Here is a 17,602-nt window from a genome sequence, read left to right on the forward strand (position 1 = left end):
GATGTTTCTGCCTTAATCACGTGCCCATTTCTTTCTTGCTGTTCCCTGCTCCCCAATTCCCCTTCTTCCACTCTCTCCCCACTCTCACTGGCGCGATCCAATTGACAAGCATCGCTGCAGAATGATGTCATTGCCCCTATTGCCCGACGATCGCCGACCCTCAACTAATTCACATTGAGTTCTAATTTTCCGGAAAACCTCCCTTATAATCTATCCACGCGGTTGCAATTGACATTTCGGGATTCCCCCCATGTGTTGCAGCATCAGTACGCGGGATTTTCCGAGGATAGTAAGAGGTCGGCTCTGTAACAGATGAGCAGGTCCAGGAAGCACCGCATACTGCTGGTCAATGAAGGCTTGAGCGACCACTGCACCTAGGGGCTATCGCGATAAGACTAGCACAGACATCATTGGCATTGACTGACGTACACCTACTGAGTGTTGTCTGCTCTCCATTCCTTCCAGCTTCACATGCCGCGAGGAAAAAGGCGGTGGGGGATATCTTTTCACTTTTTTGGGGGCTTCTGGCACCTACTGTGATGAAACCCCTCTTTCTCTACCCTCCAACTCCAGCGCCCACCCCCACTATGATAGGGTGCCTGTGCTCCGCACTGTTAAATATCAGATGCACCTTTTTTTGAGGAACCGACAATCTACCCTCGTGCCAGAGCTGAAGGCGATCGCATAGACCACTATCATCGGTTGAGCGGTGCGGTTTACTCCGGGGCGACTGCGTGTGGTCCGGCGATCGCGCTTACACAGCTCTGCTGCAGGTGACCGGCCTCACTGATCACAGGTTGCCCTTGCCGCCCCAAGCTACTACCTAGATCGCCAACCGTTACTGTCGACAATGGGCTGCGTAGCAGGATTTTGGACTAGAACCCGGGTGGAAAAAAGCATATCGGTATTCCTACATGAATCAATCCCGTGTTATTGGAGGCCGCTCTTCCAACAGCTTCGTTCTGATCCGCGGGCGACAGCTGCAGCTGTTTACTTCCTCCTTCAAGACAAAGTCAACAACAAGGCATTATGGAGGGATCTCCCTGGACCGCGTTAAGCCAAAAGTTAAACTGGCCGTCTGGGTCTCGGCTGTCACTGCCGTCGAACCAGCTCTCTGAGGTTGCCTATCTTGCTCCGCTCTCCCACGACTTTCTGTGGTGATGACGCGCGAAGTTCGGTAGCTTGCACTAATAGATAAACATTGTATTGCGGGCACACTGTGTACTGTACAGCGGCCCTGAACCTGTGAGGCGCGCATGCAAGGAGAGATCCCGTTAGTTTCCGTATGGTTCTTCATCATCAATCATTGGTATTGATTCTGTCCTAATGGGGGCAAGGAAAGAGGCTGTCTGACTAAGAGATTAGGATTGGGCGGGAGGGTCTGAGGATGACACATCTAGAGCGAGACTCGACATTCATGGCTTGTGAAATGCGAGCTGACGGCTATACTACTCCCGAAATAGATTCAATGTATACTGCAAATGCAGCGTAACCATCATCTCAGCCCGCAAAGCTATGTTCTCTCTCATCTGAGGTAATCCGGCTTTCACCGCGAACAACACGAGCTGGAAATACTCCGCGAGAGTGATGTCACAAATCACATCCCTTATCTATCTGCAGCACGGTGAGCCGATTTCCGATGGCTGCTACGGTAAGGGGAATAGTGACAGCCAAGGCAACCAATCTACCTCATTACATAGGAAGCGAGGCATTCCGAACGAGGTGATCGGTGTCCACTCTCCAGTCCGGTCGAGAGCTAGGGAAGTAAATACCTTCGAGTATTCCATAGACGACTATCCAAAGGTGACAGTGGTGATGAAATGTCACAGCTCCTGCAGCTCAAGTGGATAGCATCATCACCAGCCAAATGATCGAGTCACCCACCCATTTTTCCGCGGAGAACTCTCACTCAATTTTAGCTATTTTCGAGAGCCTGCGTTGATGGTCGCTGGTCGCCGAGTGACCCCCCCACCTTGTTGCGCTTCAACAGAGTTGGTGGTGGTGGTGGTGGTGGTGGCGGGCGGACATATCCTGCGGCAGTCCTCAATTGTAGAAACTCAAGCTCGGCGCTTAGCGGGTAAGCTGAGAAGCTGGGGTAATAATAAGGATATTGCTTGGGCTAGACTTTCTGTATCGCGGGGGCCGCTGTCAGATGGTGTTGCCCAAAAAATGAAGTACCCCTACTTCCATGGTTTGATGGAGGAAAGGGGGAGAAGGAAAGCGGGATCCAAGGACTGGTCAAGGAACAGATGGAAGATCGATCGTATGAAGATCTGAAGTGATAGGTGACGAGTTGTGGTTCAAAATGATCTCCTTACCGGTCAACATCCGATCACAGGCAACCCAGATAGAGAGGAGAATAGGCAGACTTTGGAGAATGCCCGGTTCTGCCCATTTACCATGAGGTGACGCTCACCGGGCGGAGGATCAGTCATCATCCGTCTTCCCAAAGAGTTAAGAGGCGAAATCATTCTGGATGGAGGGATGGATGCTACAGAGTACTCCGGGTGTTTGCAGTGGCTGCACATCATCAGATCTGCTTAGTTTTATAGAGTCATCAGCGGCGCCGCTTGAAGCTGCTCTTGCTGCTACTTCGGTCTGCTTTGACCGGACAATAAACCGTCGGGGTCCATATTTATCTTCAAATGATCCCCTTCACTCTTCCTTGCTCTCTTCCCCGATGAGTATGAATTGAGATTGGATTTCTTGCCTGCTTGCTTCCATTCCCTCGGTTTCAGGCCCCCATTTTTAAACTACCAACGCAGCCATTGTTCTGGGTCCTTTATTTCTTGACCTCCTTCAGCTGCCTGTATTCTTTCTCTACTCACTATTGCCATCATTACTACGACTTCTACTTCTACTTCTGTGACTATTATCACGGCTTTTTCTTCCTCGCCCAGCGATTCCCCCAACCCATCTCAGCCATTCCCGCAACACCTGGCGGTAATACCTAAAAGGACCATGATGTTGCTGCCCTGCGAGCTGGTTTGTGGTTGACTTCACCAAGTGGCTCCAACCCCAACCCCCCGATCCCAACTCTCGATTTGTCCAAGCCACCGCCATCTCCACTTTGCGCGAGACCATTCGCCTAGATCGTCTGTGATTTGTTCCTGAGTCCCCCAAAAGGTGGCATTTGCCCCCCATCGACTTATCTACTCCTGCTAAGACAACTCTGCATTACGGAGGAAAGTACAAAAGTAGGTGCAAGAGTTGTGTTTCATTATTGCCGTTCAACGGCCCCTGGACTATAAGCCTTGTTGCAAGCCAGCGAACTTTCAGCATATATACATTATTCATGACTCCTTCACGATCCCAAACTCCTTCCTCCTTCCAGCTTCCCTCATAGTTAACATGCATGATCGGTTATTGTCTTGTTCTTGATCTATCTCCTCTCGAACCCCTCCCATACTCCTACTAGGACATTGCCATCACAAATGTCTGCTTCGACTTGTCATTGAATGCGATATACTTCTTTTGCGACCACTGCACGACTATTACTTCTTTCATCTTCAAGGACGGAGATCCTCTGGTTCGTGGTTTTCCCTCACCATTGGTTCAATCATCTCCCCATCACCCAGCCCATGCCATGCCTTCATGCATAATTTCGAAGTTCCCTCCCCATTGATTCCCTACAAAGTCCCCTGATCCATCCAGCGGCTTCAGCGGCACCTTGAGTCTATCTCCGGGGGGCGTTTAGATTCCCGTTTTCTTTTTCCGTTCTTTTTTTTTCATTTATTTTTTCTTCTTCGGGAGACTGCATGAACGCCACCATCCTCTCTCCTTCCACACTCATCAACTTCCTAATTTGCCAGATGCTTGAAAAGATTTGAAAAGAAGATGAACCATGAAAGATCTCTCTCTAACATTTGATCTGTTTGAGGTTTTTGCACAGGATATATAGATCATCAATCGGACGGAGCAGCAATCTTTCCATTGAATTCATCCATTTACCTACCGGCTACCTACCGCCTACTTACCTACACCCTGAGTCAATTCCCACTCACCGAACCCGCTATCCGCCGGTGTCCGCCCGCCATTTGTCCATCTGGGCCTGATTGACGCTAAGGCTCCATTCTGCAACCCACATTGACGACGATTGTAAGTTCCAATGGTCCATCTTCCTCGTGCCTTGTCCTGTCTTTCCCTCACTTTCACTGCTCGTCGCCCCTAAAGAGAGAGTATCATTTGAAAGAGAGAAGAGCGTAAAAGGAACGAAACGATCTCATTGAGTTTTCCCTCTGGGCAATCCAAACCAATTTTTTTTCGTTCTTCCTTCTCCGTCTCTCCGTCTCTGCCTCTGCCTTATTTGCCCCCCTCTCCCTTTACCACTACTGAGTACCGACCCAACCCTACCCTACCCATTTCCCTTCCCTCCAGCCCCCCCCCCCCCCCCCCCCCCCCAAAAAACCACAGTTTCCACCTCATTTTCCCCCTAACCTGCGCCTGACTTCATCCGCCTCCGCCTCTTTCAACATTTTTCCTCGATCGGATCCACTTCTGGTTCTTCTTGTCTTTAACAACTCCCTTTCACCCAACAGGCCATTCAATCCCGCCCTCTCTATCTTCTACCCCTCTCTCCTGCCTTGTCGCCTTGTTGTCCGAACCCGATCGGATCCAACATCCCGCAAAATTCCCTTGGGTATACTTACAACAGCACACCTACCCGGCTACATTCTTGAGCTAGATCTTCTTCAACCACATTTTTTTCTTTTCGGAAAAAAGATTTCTGGCTTGTGAACCCGCCTCGCCTCAATTCACCACCCACTACGTCATTCATCGCGTCGCAACCTCCAGACCGACGATCTTTTATTTCGGTGCGCTAGGCGGAGGACCTGGTTGTCGGATGGAAACATAATCATGGCTACTGCTCAAAGTGCAACCCAGTCGCATGGAGATGCGGAAATGTTGAAGCAGCCCATACCTCGGAGGTGAGTTTATCACTATGGATTTTTATTCCGCCACCGGTTGTTGGTTTCGATCGCGATGTGATCTACCAAGGTTCGGCGGTATACCCCGAACCTGAGGACCTTACATGCCGTGCTCATGCCTTGCACGATACTTATCGTCCGGGTAATATTGCATGCATCATGAGTCAACCGCAGTAGGCCAATGTTGCCAAGTCTGGTCGTCTTATCGCTGTGGCTCATATCTGCACGGTCTTGAATTTTCTCCCATGTCGTCTTTCTCGCTTTTTGTTTTTGGTCATTTTCACGGCACTCTGCATATTCATTGCTATTCGTGTCGCAGCCGGTTCATTCAATTATGTGTTCTTCGTGGTGGCTAATCAAGTTAACAGCAGCGGTGTGCAAGAGGAAGACAACCAAGATTCGATCGGTTCGAACAGCCCGACACCAACCGGAATTGCGACTCCACAGCCCGATCTAGCAGATAAGCGTCTGCCCTCCCTAAGCTCCAGTTACTTCCAGGTTGGTTCTCCCTCAAACAATAACACGCGTCGTCCCAACACCCGGTGTTCTTCTTCTGAGACTCGTGCTTCCGCATTTTCTTTCCAGTCGGAATTGTCCGCTGAAGGAAGTCGGGATTCTCGAGTTTTTGGTCACAATTCCTCCCCTTCGGACTCCTTTGTCATGATGGAGCGCCCGGAGGTTATGGACACCAAGTTATCTGTCGCTTCGCCGGATCAGAATCTTGAGACGAATATGATAATACCAGAGACATTGCCCCCCACCAACCTACCTACACCCCCGTACCACTCCGCTTGTTCCCTTTTGCAGAAAGAGCCGGATGAGACTGGATCTGGCTCCTTTACCTCGGAGAGAGGCATGAGTTCCATTTTCAATACATTGAAGAACTATCTCTCGCCCGCCGGGAGCATGTCTTCTTCTGAATCTCCAGCCCGTCGTCATACCTCTCTGCCAGTTTCCAGCGTCTCTGGCGACCCAGTCCTTGCCACACACTTCTCCAATCCCTCCCTCCCTCCTTACATGTCAGATGCCCTCTGTTTGGCGGATGCCCCTCTCCTCGCACACGAAAAACCACCCGTCTCTATGTCCTCTGAGAATCTGGCGAAGCTAACTGGAACCGTGTCGGATCTTGTGCGCTTAAAGAACACACCCCCACTCACCCCACGGGCCATGTCCAACGACGGCTCGCAATCCGACAAGAAACCGGTCACATCGTCTCCTCCGACATCAAACCCCGTACCAGCTCAGTCCGGAGATGAAACAAGCTCAACGGACGAGCTTGCAGGGAAGCTCAATGACGCCTTCCCCCCGGAGAGAGATACCCCGTCGCCGCCCAATGGCCCGCCCGTGGCCCCACTGAAGGGGAAGTTATTTGTCAAGATTTCTGAAGCTAGGGGATTGCGACCCGGATTTGACCCTTATGTTGTATGCGTCTTTGAATGGAACGAAGCGATTTCGAAGAGTGCCCAGGAGGAAGAAGACGCATCGCTTGAACGGCAGCAGAAGGAGCAAGAGAGTCTCGAGCCCGAAGCAGGACGACCGATGGCGATCCCGATGAAAAGTCGGCAGAGTAGCAATAACAGTGCGCTAGACGGTCCTGATCACAGAGGTGGACGGGCTCCCGTGACCGACCCTCATTGGAACCACGAAGCTACCTTGTAAGCTCTTCCTTCGCGCTCGTCATGGTGGTCCTTACCGCCAATATCTGAACCATTGCTAACACCATTGTGTAGCGACGTGTTTGGCGATGAATCGGAGATCGATGTGTCGGTCTATGATCGGAACAACCATGAAGATTTTCTCGGTCACGTGCGACTATGTATCAATCTCATGGAGGATAACAGTCGCCTCGAAGGATGGTTTCCCTTGGCTTCCCGTGGTGCGGGTGACTCTCAGGTATCCGGAGAGATTCACCTGGAGATGCACTTCGAAAAGACAGAAAGAAAACAGGTGGGCCCCAACGATTTCCAGATCCTGAAGCTCATCGGCAAGGGAACTTTCGGTCAGGTATATCAAGTCAAGAAGAAGGACACACGCCGCATCTATGCTATGAAGGTTCTATCGAAGAAGGTCATCATTCAGAAGAAAGAGGTTGCCCACACTCTAGGTGAGCGCAACATCTTGGTACGGACAGCCATGGCCGCTTCACCCTTCATTGTTGGACTCAAGTTCTCTTTTCAAACCCCTACCGACCTATACCTGGTAACGGATTATATGTCTGGTGGCGAACTTTTTTGGCATCTGCAGAAGGAAGGACGCTTCCAGGAGGCGCGTGCCAAATTCTACATTGCCGAGTTGATCTTGGCCCTGCAGCATCTACACGACCACGATATCGTATATCGGGACCTCAAACCGGAGAACATTCTTCTTGACGCTAATGGCCACATTGCCCTCTGTGATTTTGGTCTGTCCAAGGCCAACCTTACTCAAAATGACACCACCAATACGTTCTGCGGAACAACCGAGTATCTCGCTCCGGAGGTACTGCTTGATGAGCAAGGCTACACCAAGATGGTCGATTTCTGGTCTCTTGGTGTTCTTGTCTTCGAGATGTGCTGCGGTTGGAGTCCGTTCTATGCTGAGGACACCCAGCAAATGTACAAGAATATCGCCTTCGGCAAAGTCCGATTCCCTCGTGATGCTCTGAGTACGGAGGGCAGAAACTTTGTGAAGGGCCTACTGAATCGGAATCCCAAGCACCGTCTTGGTGCCAAGGGCGACGCGAAGGAGCTTATGGCCCATCCCTTCTTCGATGATGTTGACTGGGAGGCCTTGGGTCGCAAGGAGGTGATCCCTCCTTTCAAGCCTGTCCTTAAGTCTGACACGGACACCTCCAATTTCGACCCCGAATTTACCAATGCTCTGGAAAACAACAACTCCCTGAATGACCGCGCAGCTGCTCTGGCCAATGGATTGATGCCTGCGGGGACGCCGCTGTCCCCAGGCCTGCAGGCCAATTTCAAGGGATTCACCTTTGTAAATGAGAGCTCGATCGACCACCACTTCAAGAACGACACGGGTGACCACATGGTTGAGGACCCCGAGACATGGCCACGAGCCCAACAGGTGTCCAGCAACCACATGGACCACCGCATGAGTGGCGTTCAGAGGACGGGCGACGCCGGCGAGCCTGGGATCTTCAACGTTGACGACAATTTCGACATGTGATAATGGGCTTGATGCATGGAACTGGAGTTGTGATTTTGATTTTCTTGCTTTGTACATGCTTCTATGTCTGAGGCCGGAATAGGCTGCATAGCCCGAATTCCTCTTTTGATCAGGCTTGTTTCACGAATCTTCTTTCTTAACGCTTCTCGTTTTCCTTTCTGTGAGTACTTCCTTCTGGGAACATCATGCTGTACCCACACAGCGGCTTTTCTTTTCTGTTTCTGCCCCTCTGCCTATTTAGCTTGTTTCTGATCTTCTCCAGCTTGTTGAATGGATAGATGGTTGGATGATAATACTCATGATTGATCGAGCTCTGGTTTGTGAGTAGGAGTTGCGGTTTTCAAGGCCCTAGTATCTTGTTGGGTGATGGTGATCCATTCACTTGAGACATACCAGTTGCTATGGCCTGCGGATATTGCATTGCTGGATGATCTAAGTCATGGATTTTCTTTTTTCTCTTTTTCTCTCTGGATGCTCTCTGGTTATGGCCGTTTGTGGCCCGTGTCCATGAAGTCAAGTTCATTGCTTCAATTTGTTCTTCCTTCCAGGAGTTGGTTTGGACAGAGTCGAAGAGATCATGCTATGGCGTTCACTGTCCGAGCAGCATGGCGCAGTAATAGGTCGTGTGCTTTGCTTCTTTGCTTGATTGGGCTAAAGCTAGGCTAGAGCTGTTTTGTCTCCGAGGCATTGCATGTGCATAATACAATAAAATACCTGATTGTTAGATGGATGATTGCTAACTGTCTGTGCCTGAATAATGCGCTTTGATGGTCTTGAAAGCAACCCAGATCCACGTGACGGGGACCCTGGCCCACAGAATGCTTGGTGTGCCTGGAACATCCTTTGCAGGGGTTGTTTTGCCTTCTCACTCATCGACCTACTCTTCCCCGCCCGACTACGGAATGCTGCCCCGTGCTCCCTCCATCCCTCTCCCCGATGATAACAAACAGCAACTTTCACTCATTGCCAACCAAGCTACTCCCATCTCCCCCTGAGCATCACTCTACCCTGGGCAGAATTCGACAAGGGCATCTTCGCCGTCTTGCTGCGCGGGGTTGGATGGTGGATGGTGCATGCCTGATTGAGCCTAGTTCCGGATGATGACGGGCTGATCAGAAGCACTTTATGTCACCTTCTGGCCTGCAGCTGCCGCCAACAGTTTCCTTTTCCACCACTACTCCCTGCGAGAGGTTGCAAAAGAACCCTGCTGTGGCGTACATATTCAATATCCTCCCCCCAAATTGTCCGGTCATGCGCAGTCCCAGTCCCTGCCTCGGTTTGTTCTGAATGAAAGTAGCTGATAAGAACCCCTGTTCCCTGGTGATGAGGGTCAAGTTTCCGGATGTGACGCTTGCTCCAATTCTCTCGACTTTATACCCATCACCATGGCGAATATCAAGCTTGGCTTAGCACTCGCGGGCAGCTTAGCGACTGCACTTGTCGTGCTGCAACTGTTCCTGCTGATTAGTGACTCCAACGTCAATCAGCCGGTCAGGGTTCAGTCCCGACTCCAGTGGAAACAAAGGGCACCCACAGTATCTTCGGCGACTTCGGCATCCTCTGCCGCGGAGAATGGGACCTTTCTACTTGGCGCAGGAAAAGCGGATATCACGGGGTAAGAGTTGTTGCAGTCCATATGCCCATCACGCGAGATCACTAATTGGCTTGATGTAGGCCTGTGGCGGAAGTCATCTTCAACGGCTATGCTAGCTTGGATCAGGTCGGCACGGGCCTTCGACAAAGGATTTACTCCCGCGCGTTTATTATCGCGAACCCGCAGAACACAAGTGACACCTTCATCTACCTTGTACTAGATGCCTTGACGGGCGACACTGCCGTGCGGCACGGTGTGCTTGAAGGCCTTGCGGCCCTAGGTGGAGAGTATACCAGATATGGAGAGCAGAATCTGGCTCTCACCGGTACTCACTCCCACTCGGGCCCCGGCGCGTGGATGAATTACCTTCTTCCTCAAATTCCAACCTTGGGCTTCGATAAGCAGAGTTATCAAGCACTAGTAGACGGGGTTCTACTCTCTATTCAGCGGGCCCATGAAAACCTAGAGCCTGGGTCTCTCAGCTTCGGGTCTATTGATCTCGAAGGGGCAAACATTAACAGGAGCCCCTATGCCTATGATGCCAACCCTGCAGAGGAGAAGGCCAAATACACTTCAAACGTCGACAAAACGTTGACACTTCTGAGATTCGATAGAGCGTCTGACAGCAAGACAACGGCAGTGTTGTCTTTCTTTCCGGTTCATGGAACTTCCATGTATGAAAACAACACATTGGTCACCGGAGACAACAAGGGCGTGGCTGCGTGGCTGTTTGAAAGGAGTGTTCAGGGTGATGATAGCTTTGCGGATGGGTTCATCGCTGGTTTCTCTCAGTCTAACGTTGGTGATACCAGCCCAAATGTCCTCGGAGCATGGTGTGAGGACGGCTCCGGAGAGCAATGCAAGTACTCAGACAGCACTTGTGGGGGGAAACCCGTGGACTGCCATGGTCGCGGGCCCTACTTCACAGAAAAAGACAACGGTGCGAAAAGCTGCTTTGAGATTGGGCGGCGTCAGTATGAGGCTGCGAAAACCTTATACAGCCAGCTGGATACTAGCCCAACGAAAATTGTGCCTAGCGAGGTCCGCTCATTTCATGTCTACCGCGACATGTCGAACTATACTTTCCAGTCTCCTTTCAACTCGAGCACTTTGACTACCTGCTCAGCAGCGCTCGGGTTCTCATTTGCCGCCGGCACTACCGATGGGCCGGGCTATTTTGATTTCACTCAGAATGGTACTGGACCCGCAGAGTCCAATCCTTTGTGGTATGTCGCCCGCGCATTCGTTCACCAGCCGTCAGCGGCGCAGCAGGCATGCCAGGCGCCCAAGGACATCCTACTTGACGTCGGTGCTGTGACACAGCCGTATGCCTGGACGCCCAACATTGTGGACATCCAAGTCCTCCGGGTGGGCCAATTGTTCATCATAATTTCGACAAGTGAGGCGACTACAATGTCTGGTAGGCGATGGAAGGAAGCCATTGCGACATCTGCAAAGGATGTGCTTTCAATTGAGGACCCTCTGGTTGTCCTGGGAGCTCCGTCCAACAGCTATGCGCACTACGTCGCTACAGAGGAGGAATATGGAGTTCAACGCTACGAGGGGGCTTCTACTCTCTATGGGCCCAACACGCTGGCTGCATATGTGAATTTGACCCTGACGTATCTGCCATATCTCGGTGACTCATCTAACACAGCCGGTCTTCCCACACTATACACCGGCCTGGAGCCGCCGATCAATACGGACACGTCCTTGAGCTTTATCACAGGCGTGATATACGACGGGTCTCCCGTGGGTAAAGCTTTTGGGGATGTGGTCTCGTCGTCAGGCAACGCCACATACTACCCCGGGGACACAGTGAATGTGACATTTGTGGGCGCAAATCCGCGGAACAATCTGCGCCTGGAATCGACATTTGCCGCCGTGGAGAGACTTGACTCAAGCACGGGCTCTTGGGTGGTGGTGCGCAAAGACTCAGACTGGAACCTTGTCTATAATTGGGTCAGGACGAGTACCGTGCTGGGCTATAGTCAAGTGACTCTTCAATGGGAGATCGAGGACGACTATTACAATACTGGCAATCCCACTGCACTCCAGGCTGGGACTTACCGGTTTCACTATTATGGAGACTCGAAGTCGGTGACCGGTACGATTACTGCTTTTGAAGGGATCAGTGACTCTTTCATTGTTGCGTTGAATTGAGGACACTTGCCAGGTCCCCGGAGAATGAGTTGGGCGCGATGATGAGCTATGTTGAGCGACGTATGGGAGTAGAGTATGAGTCAGATATCATATTTAGGTTTCAAGTTGAAGAGGGGTCATATGTTGCTGGCCATAGGATTTGGCTTTCTGGTCTCTTTCGTTGTAGTGTCTTACCATAGTAACGCGTGTGGCTGTCCAGAGCCCATCATGATGTTTACGGTCAATGTCGAGCTCCGGTGGCTGTGTTGTTGCTTCACTTCCATTTCTCACAGCGAAATGATCGACGAGATCCTGTCAATTGCAAAGATGTCGGATTGCCAATCAAGCTGAGGGAATGGCGCAACACTGCATGATGTATGGAGTCTTTTTTTTTTTTTTTTTTGTCGCGCGGCAACTCGCGTTCCTCCAGCCAACCACTCCCTCTCCACTCAGGGCTTGATTGTCTCATCTTCCGCTGAACAAAGACTTGAATAGAATGGTCGGGTTTAAGAATTCGCTGTCTCTGCGCTCGCTCACTTTTCTTTGCTTCCTCTACTCCCTTGTTTTGAAACTGTCTTTGTGTTCATTCTCTCTCTTTCATCTCTCTTTCCTTGTTGTCCTCCTTTCGTTCACGGCAGAATGAGTAAATAGCTGCTGTTCTAATCTCATTAGCGAATTATGTCAATTGCATTTCACAAAACATCCTCTCCTTACGATTTCGTTCTTTGCATGCTTTACGCTATTTGATTCTCGATTCTATCGCTTCACGTGTGGTCAAGATGCATCTAACCCACGTCGCCATAGCTCTGAATGCTATCGTCTACCCATGCTCGGCTGGCCCGATCGCTCGTTTAATGCATAAACCCCGGGACCTGGAGTCTTCTGGCGCATCTTTCCACGCTCTTCCTCAGGCTCCACCAGCTACAAGCTCACTTGGGTCTCGAGACCTCGACAACGACGATGACGACGATGGTGATCTCCTAACCATCGTCCCGGTGACACCGACCAATTTACCCAAGTCTACGTCTGCGACAGCTCAAGAAGCTCCCACTTCCAGCCTCGCTGTTCTTGACTCAATGACCGCTCAGACTCTGAGCACGGCTGCAGCTGAGTCAAGTACAACCTCTCAAGAGAAGACGCCCGGTTCTAGCCTCGCCGTTCTTAACTCTTTGGCTAGCCAGACCTCAACCAGCCAGCAAGTGCCTTCTAGTACAGCTTTATCTGGATCGTATACCGGCACGCAGGGAGAGGCAACCGGCTCTACTGTGATGTCTCAGCAGAACCTGTCCAGCTCAAGCATCAAAGTACTAGAGTCTTTGTCTACCCCTTCCCCTACTATTCAGGTCGCTCCGACCATCACAGGCGCGACTAGTAGCTTGGCTGTCTTGCAGACTATTTCGAGGGCCACATCTGAAGGAACTGTGCCAGGTTCCAGTGCCAGTATCATTGCTAGCTCTAGCTCTTCTATTGTGACTCAGCAGGCCTTGTCAGGTACAAGCCTAGCTGTTGAAACCCCTTTGCCAACTTCCTCGTCCAGTCTGATTGTGCCAACTGTGTCTGTCTCAAAGCTAGCCGTGCAAGATACTCCGATGCCAATCGCGCCACCTGTAGCTGAGACCACCAGCACAAGCTTGCCAGTCCAAGAGAATTCGAGCTCAAGTGTAGTGGTCCCCAAGACCACCGTTTCGTCAAGCCTACCGGGCGTATTGCCATCATCAACCATCCGTGTTATAGGGCCCTTCACCCCTGCAGCCTCATACCCATCCTCCGCAGCTGCAGTCTCACCTACTTTGGCCTTCGGCACTGATAGTTCCACAGGGAAATTGACATCAACCACAACAGGAACGACAACTTCTTCTGGCCCAACGATCGGGGTCATTGAGACCTTGTCTAGATCCAGCTCGGGCAGCGCTACGTCCCAGGCTACCCCTGACCTAGAAACATTGACTGAGACACCGGCCTCAACTAGCGGAAGCAGTGCTGCCCAAGCAACAAACTCAGCCAACACTCCTACGGAAGCACAAATGAGCGGGAAAACGAGCACTGCTAGCAGTGCTTCAGCCATTACTCCAGTCTCTCCAACCCAGGTTCAAGTCAATTCCTCGCCCTTCATCGGCGTGGTTCCTGCGACAGAAACAGCTACAGAAACAGCTACCGAAATTGAGCCTGAAGAGACACAAGTAGTGGTCATCCTGGTTACACCTTACCCTTCAACAACACGGTACGAAACATCATATCTCGCGTCGGCGTCGGCCACGCTGTCTGAATCCAGTGGAAATGCGGTTGTGCCTACCAGCTCAGCAAATGCGGTTTCGACTGCATCCGTTGACTCGGAGCAGACTTCGACGCCCCCGTCTGTTACTCCCACATATACAGTCTCTGCTGCAGATATTAGTTCCACCCCCACACCGGAGTCCACTTCTGATACGACCAACACTGCCCCACAGTCCTCCGCAGCCCTCGAGACTAGTATCGTGACGACCGGTGGAATCCCTGATATTACAACCACCATTTACCAGACCGCAACAGCCTTCGCAACCATCACCACAACCCCGGAACAAAACACCCAAGAAGCCGACGATATCACAACCGTGCATCAGACCTCCACGGCCGTCGAGACGGTGATCATTGCCATCCCGACAGTGGTTTCAGAAACTGGAGCAGAGCAGACCAAAGCCACAGCCACAGCTGCAACATCTACTACCGCCCGCGAGGCCGTACCCACCACCGCAGCGACAATAACCTCAACCTCAGAAGGAGCTGTACCAACAGACGAAGGCGTCTCCCTCACTACGACCACCTCCCCAGAGTTTACTAATGCCGTTCCCGCCACCTCCCCCGGGGACAATATTATCAAGGTCGTCCCTGTCACCCCGTCTGGATTTTATACTGTTACCGAGACCGCGACAGTGACTACTACCGAGAGGGAAATAGTAACGGTGACTGATCGGATCAGAGAGACGGTGACAACGACTGCCACAGTGACTACTACAGTCGAGGTGGGTAGTTTCTAGTTAGTGTTGCCTAAGGCGATAAACCATTTGCTTTATTACCCAGCCTTTTGGCTCATTAGAGTACAGAGCTAAGTTTTTGCTTTCTGTTGGCTACATGCTTTTTTCTTTCATGGTTTTTTGCTGCCTTTTTTTGCCATGGTTCATATCTAGGCACAGTTCTACGCTGATAATGATAATCAACAACTTAAAGATCACACCTACCAAGTAACGAAAAGGAATCTATGATATTGTATTTTCCAGAAAGGGATGTGTATGAATCAATGTTAGAAATCGGCCTTTGAAGCTGACACTGCTACGTTCCGATCTAATCAATTTCTCACTGCACTGATGGTTGTTAGCATACGGCTTCTAGCCTTGCTCTTCTTTCTCCCTCAACCCTTTCTTTCGATTACACGAAACAAAATTGAATATTGCCATATTGAAAGTCTGTGGGTGTTTTGCCAAGACTGAGTCTACGGAGATGACTTGGGCAGGCGGTGAAACAAGCTTCGATAAGAGAACAACCTTCTTTATCGATAAGGCAGGCAAGCTTTGGCGCGTGATGCAATACTCGGTCTGTTGACAATTCATCCATCTTCCTTCAACCCTTGATTCATCGTTCACTTCATATTGGTTGGTGACCGATTCCTACTTAATTCAGACAGTATCTGGGAATGTCCGACACACGATGGAATTACGGTAGAGCAGCGTGGCTGTATCCTCTGCGTGTATGTTAGCCTGTGTTGCCTATCCCTGCTGCCTACTCTCTTCAGACCAGGTCACTGACTTCCACTCTCCTTCAGGGAATCTACTATACCCTTTCGCATCGATACGTTTGGCCTTTGTTCAAGGCTCGACTGATTCCGATTGTCTTGCTCTCTGCCTTCATCTACGTCCTGCTCTTCCTGTTCGCGTATCTACCCCAGGTGGCTTTCCTGGCGATCTTCCAGGGAGCTGGAGCATGGGTTAGTGGCGCGGTCCTCGTTCTCGGCGAAGGGGCGGCCATTGTGGCTGTTCTGTTCGAGGCGTTCTTCGTCGATGAAACCCTGGTGGACATCTTCGACGCGGTACTGGTGAGCGAAGGTCACAGCGATCTCGTGAATGCCTCGCGGGTTTTGTATCCGGAGGGCGCTCCGGTCGTTGAGCGACTGGGGAAGCCGACGCAGAACGCGGTGTACTCGCCGTTCAGCTTACGACAGATCATTGAATTCGTTGTGCTGCTCCCGCTGAACCTTATCCCCTTTCCCGGCGGCACGCTTATGTTTCTCGTCTTGACGGGATATCGCGCGGGGCCCTTCCAGCACTGGCGCTATTTCCAGCTGCTCGACCTTTCCAAGCAACAGAGAAAGAACATGATCCGTGGCCGGCAGTTGCAGTATACTACGTAAGTTGCATCTCTGACTTTCCAGCTTTGGGGGGGATCCTTCTTCGGGCGGACGGCGCACTCCGCTGTTCGGGGGAAGGATTCGCCGCCTCGGAAACTTATTGACCACAACCCTAGATTTGGAACCGTCGCCCTGGTGCTTCAACTCGTTCCAATCTTGTCCATGTTTTTCCTCATGACAACCGCGGTTGGGTCGGCCCTTTGGGCAGTGGAGCTGGAAAATCGACGCGATCCTTTGGGCAGGAGGCCTGGGCGAGATGGAGTTTACCGCGACGACGATCCTTTGATATGATGTGGGCGAGCGGTTCGAGGCCATGTTTGTTTGTTCTGTTGTGATGTATAATTGATTGCTTACTCCGTATGTTTCTGGGTCTTTATCATCTAAGAGTTTGTTCCTTTGTCCTCAGTGTTCATGCTGGCTGATTGATTTGCATCTTGGTATGAGTATTGGCATTAGCACATAAATCCTTTTTTTTGCCAATTTAATCATTTTTTTTTTTTTTTTTTTTTTTTTTTTTTCTTTTTCTTTGCCGTGTGTGTGTGTGTGTGTGTGTGTGTGTGTGTGTGTGTGTGTGTGTGTGCGTGTAAGGCAGATGGCTTCAATGCAACTACCGACCTCGGTCTCGGAAAAGCCGAGGAGCAGAGTTGAGGTCTACGGAAGTAGATAGTCGGAACTCATGCAATGTCTGCATGCAGATTCGGCATTGTGAAGCAGCAAGTAGTTTAGCATCTAACTCTATTCTAACTAAGTGAGTTTAACTTAGACCTTAACTTCGGGCGGTTAAGACCAAAAGGGAATCTTCCCCTGACGGCAAACTCTACCGGGGGCCCGATGCGCGGCGGCCGACTGTCCACCGATCCCTTTTTCGAATCACCCGCCATCCCGAGCTTTCTTCCTCACAGGCTCACTCTGCCACGAACCCGCAATCTATTTTCTTTTCTGATGACACTCTCCTCCGTAACTAGACAACTATCGGGACTCGATTATGTACTGTGTATGAATGTTTCACTGCAGTAATTGAGTGCTGCTGCATTTACAGGTCCACTACCACTATCTAGGGACTAGGGACTACGGACTAGGGACTACGGACTACGCATTGATTGCTCGCTTCAATCGAGCATCTCGCCTTCGTATTTCTTCCCTCGCCACGTGGAATCCAGCAGCAAGCACGTTTAGTCGAAAGCATGGCGTTTCCTCCAGCCCCCCTTCGTTTCACCATTTCATCCCAAGATCGAGAGCAGGAAACACCAGAAACACTGGTCTGCAGTCTGCACTAGACCAGGGGTCAGCCAGCAAACTCCCCTGCGGTATAAACTACTACCTGTAACTACTTACTGTATATCATCGGTAAATCACGGAAGATCGAATGAGCAGCCATTGGACGATCGACAGCGG

At 51.0% G+C, this 17,602-nt stretch overlaps 3 protein-coding genes across 3 annotated transcripts; all 3 read left to right on the forward strand.

The window, feature by feature from the left end:
- Positions 1–4,857: 4,857 nt before the first annotated feature.
- Positions 4,858–8,225, forward strand: schA (serine/threonine protein kinase SCH9; the record flags this gene model as incomplete). The annotated part of the gene is made up of 3 exons (XM_025578785.1): positions 4,858–4,928; positions 5,297–6,583; positions 6,659–8,225. The coding sequence occupies 3 exons, from the start codon at positions 4,858–4,860 to the stop codon at positions 8,091–8,093; spliced, it is 2,793 nt and encodes a 930-aa protein (XP_025427500.1). The 3' UTR covers positions 8,094–8,225.
- A 912-nt stretch (positions 8,226–9,137) lies between these two features.
- On the forward strand, positions 9,138–12,259 carry BP01DRAFT_360340 (neutral/alkaline ceramidase). Its single transcript, XM_025575895.1, has 2 exons — positions 9,138–9,708; positions 9,768–12,259. The coding sequence occupies exons 1-2, from the start codon at positions 9,479–9,481 to the stop codon at positions 11,848–11,850; spliced, it is 2,313 nt and encodes a 770-aa protein (XP_025427501.1). The 5' UTR covers positions 9,138–9,478; the 3' UTR covers positions 11,851–12,259.
- Positions 12,260–15,384: 3,125 nt separating this feature from the next.
- Positions 15,385–16,684, forward strand: BP01DRAFT_360342 (EI24 domain-containing protein). The gene is made up of 3 exons (XM_025575896.1): positions 15,385–15,550; positions 15,626–16,206; positions 16,324–16,684. The coding sequence occupies exons 1-3, from the start codon at positions 15,497–15,499 to the stop codon at positions 16,496–16,498; spliced, it is 810 nt and encodes a 269-aa protein (XP_025427502.1). The 5' UTR covers positions 15,385–15,496; the 3' UTR covers positions 16,499–16,684.
- Positions 16,685–17,602: the final 918 nt, after the last annotated feature.

The sequence above is a fragment of the Aspergillus saccharolyticus genome (assembly GCF_003184585.1).
Source record: "Aspergillus saccharolyticus JOP 1030-1 unplaced genomic scaffold BP01scaffold_46, whole genome shotgun sequence".
Classification (NCBI taxonomy): domain Eukaryota; kingdom Fungi; phylum Ascomycota; class Eurotiomycetes; order Eurotiales; family Aspergillaceae; genus Aspergillus; species Aspergillus saccharolyticus.

Excerpts from the sequence above, each read along its gene's own strand:
- BP01DRAFT_360340 (XM_025575895.1), top strand. The coding sequence starts at position 9,479 with ATGGCGAATATCAAGCTTGGCTTAGCACTCGCGGGCAGCTTAGCGACT. Across the intron at positions 9,709-9,767 it reads GGAAAAGCGGATATCACGGG|GCCTGTGGCGGAAGTCATCT; the intron begins GTAAGAGTTGTT and ends GGCTTGATGTAG.
- BP01DRAFT_360342 (XM_025575896.1), top strand. The coding sequence starts at position 15,497 with ATGTCCGACACACGATGGAATTACGGTAGAGCAGCGTGGCTGTATCCT. Across the intron at positions 15,551-15,625 it reads CGTGGCTGTATCCTCTGCGT|GGAATCTACTATACCCTTTC; the intron begins GTATGTTAGCCT and ends ACTCTCCTTCAG. Across the intron at positions 16,207-16,323 it reads CGGCAGTTGCAGTATACTAC|ATTTGGAACCGTCGCCCTGG; the intron begins GTAAGTTGCATC and ends CCACAACCCTAG.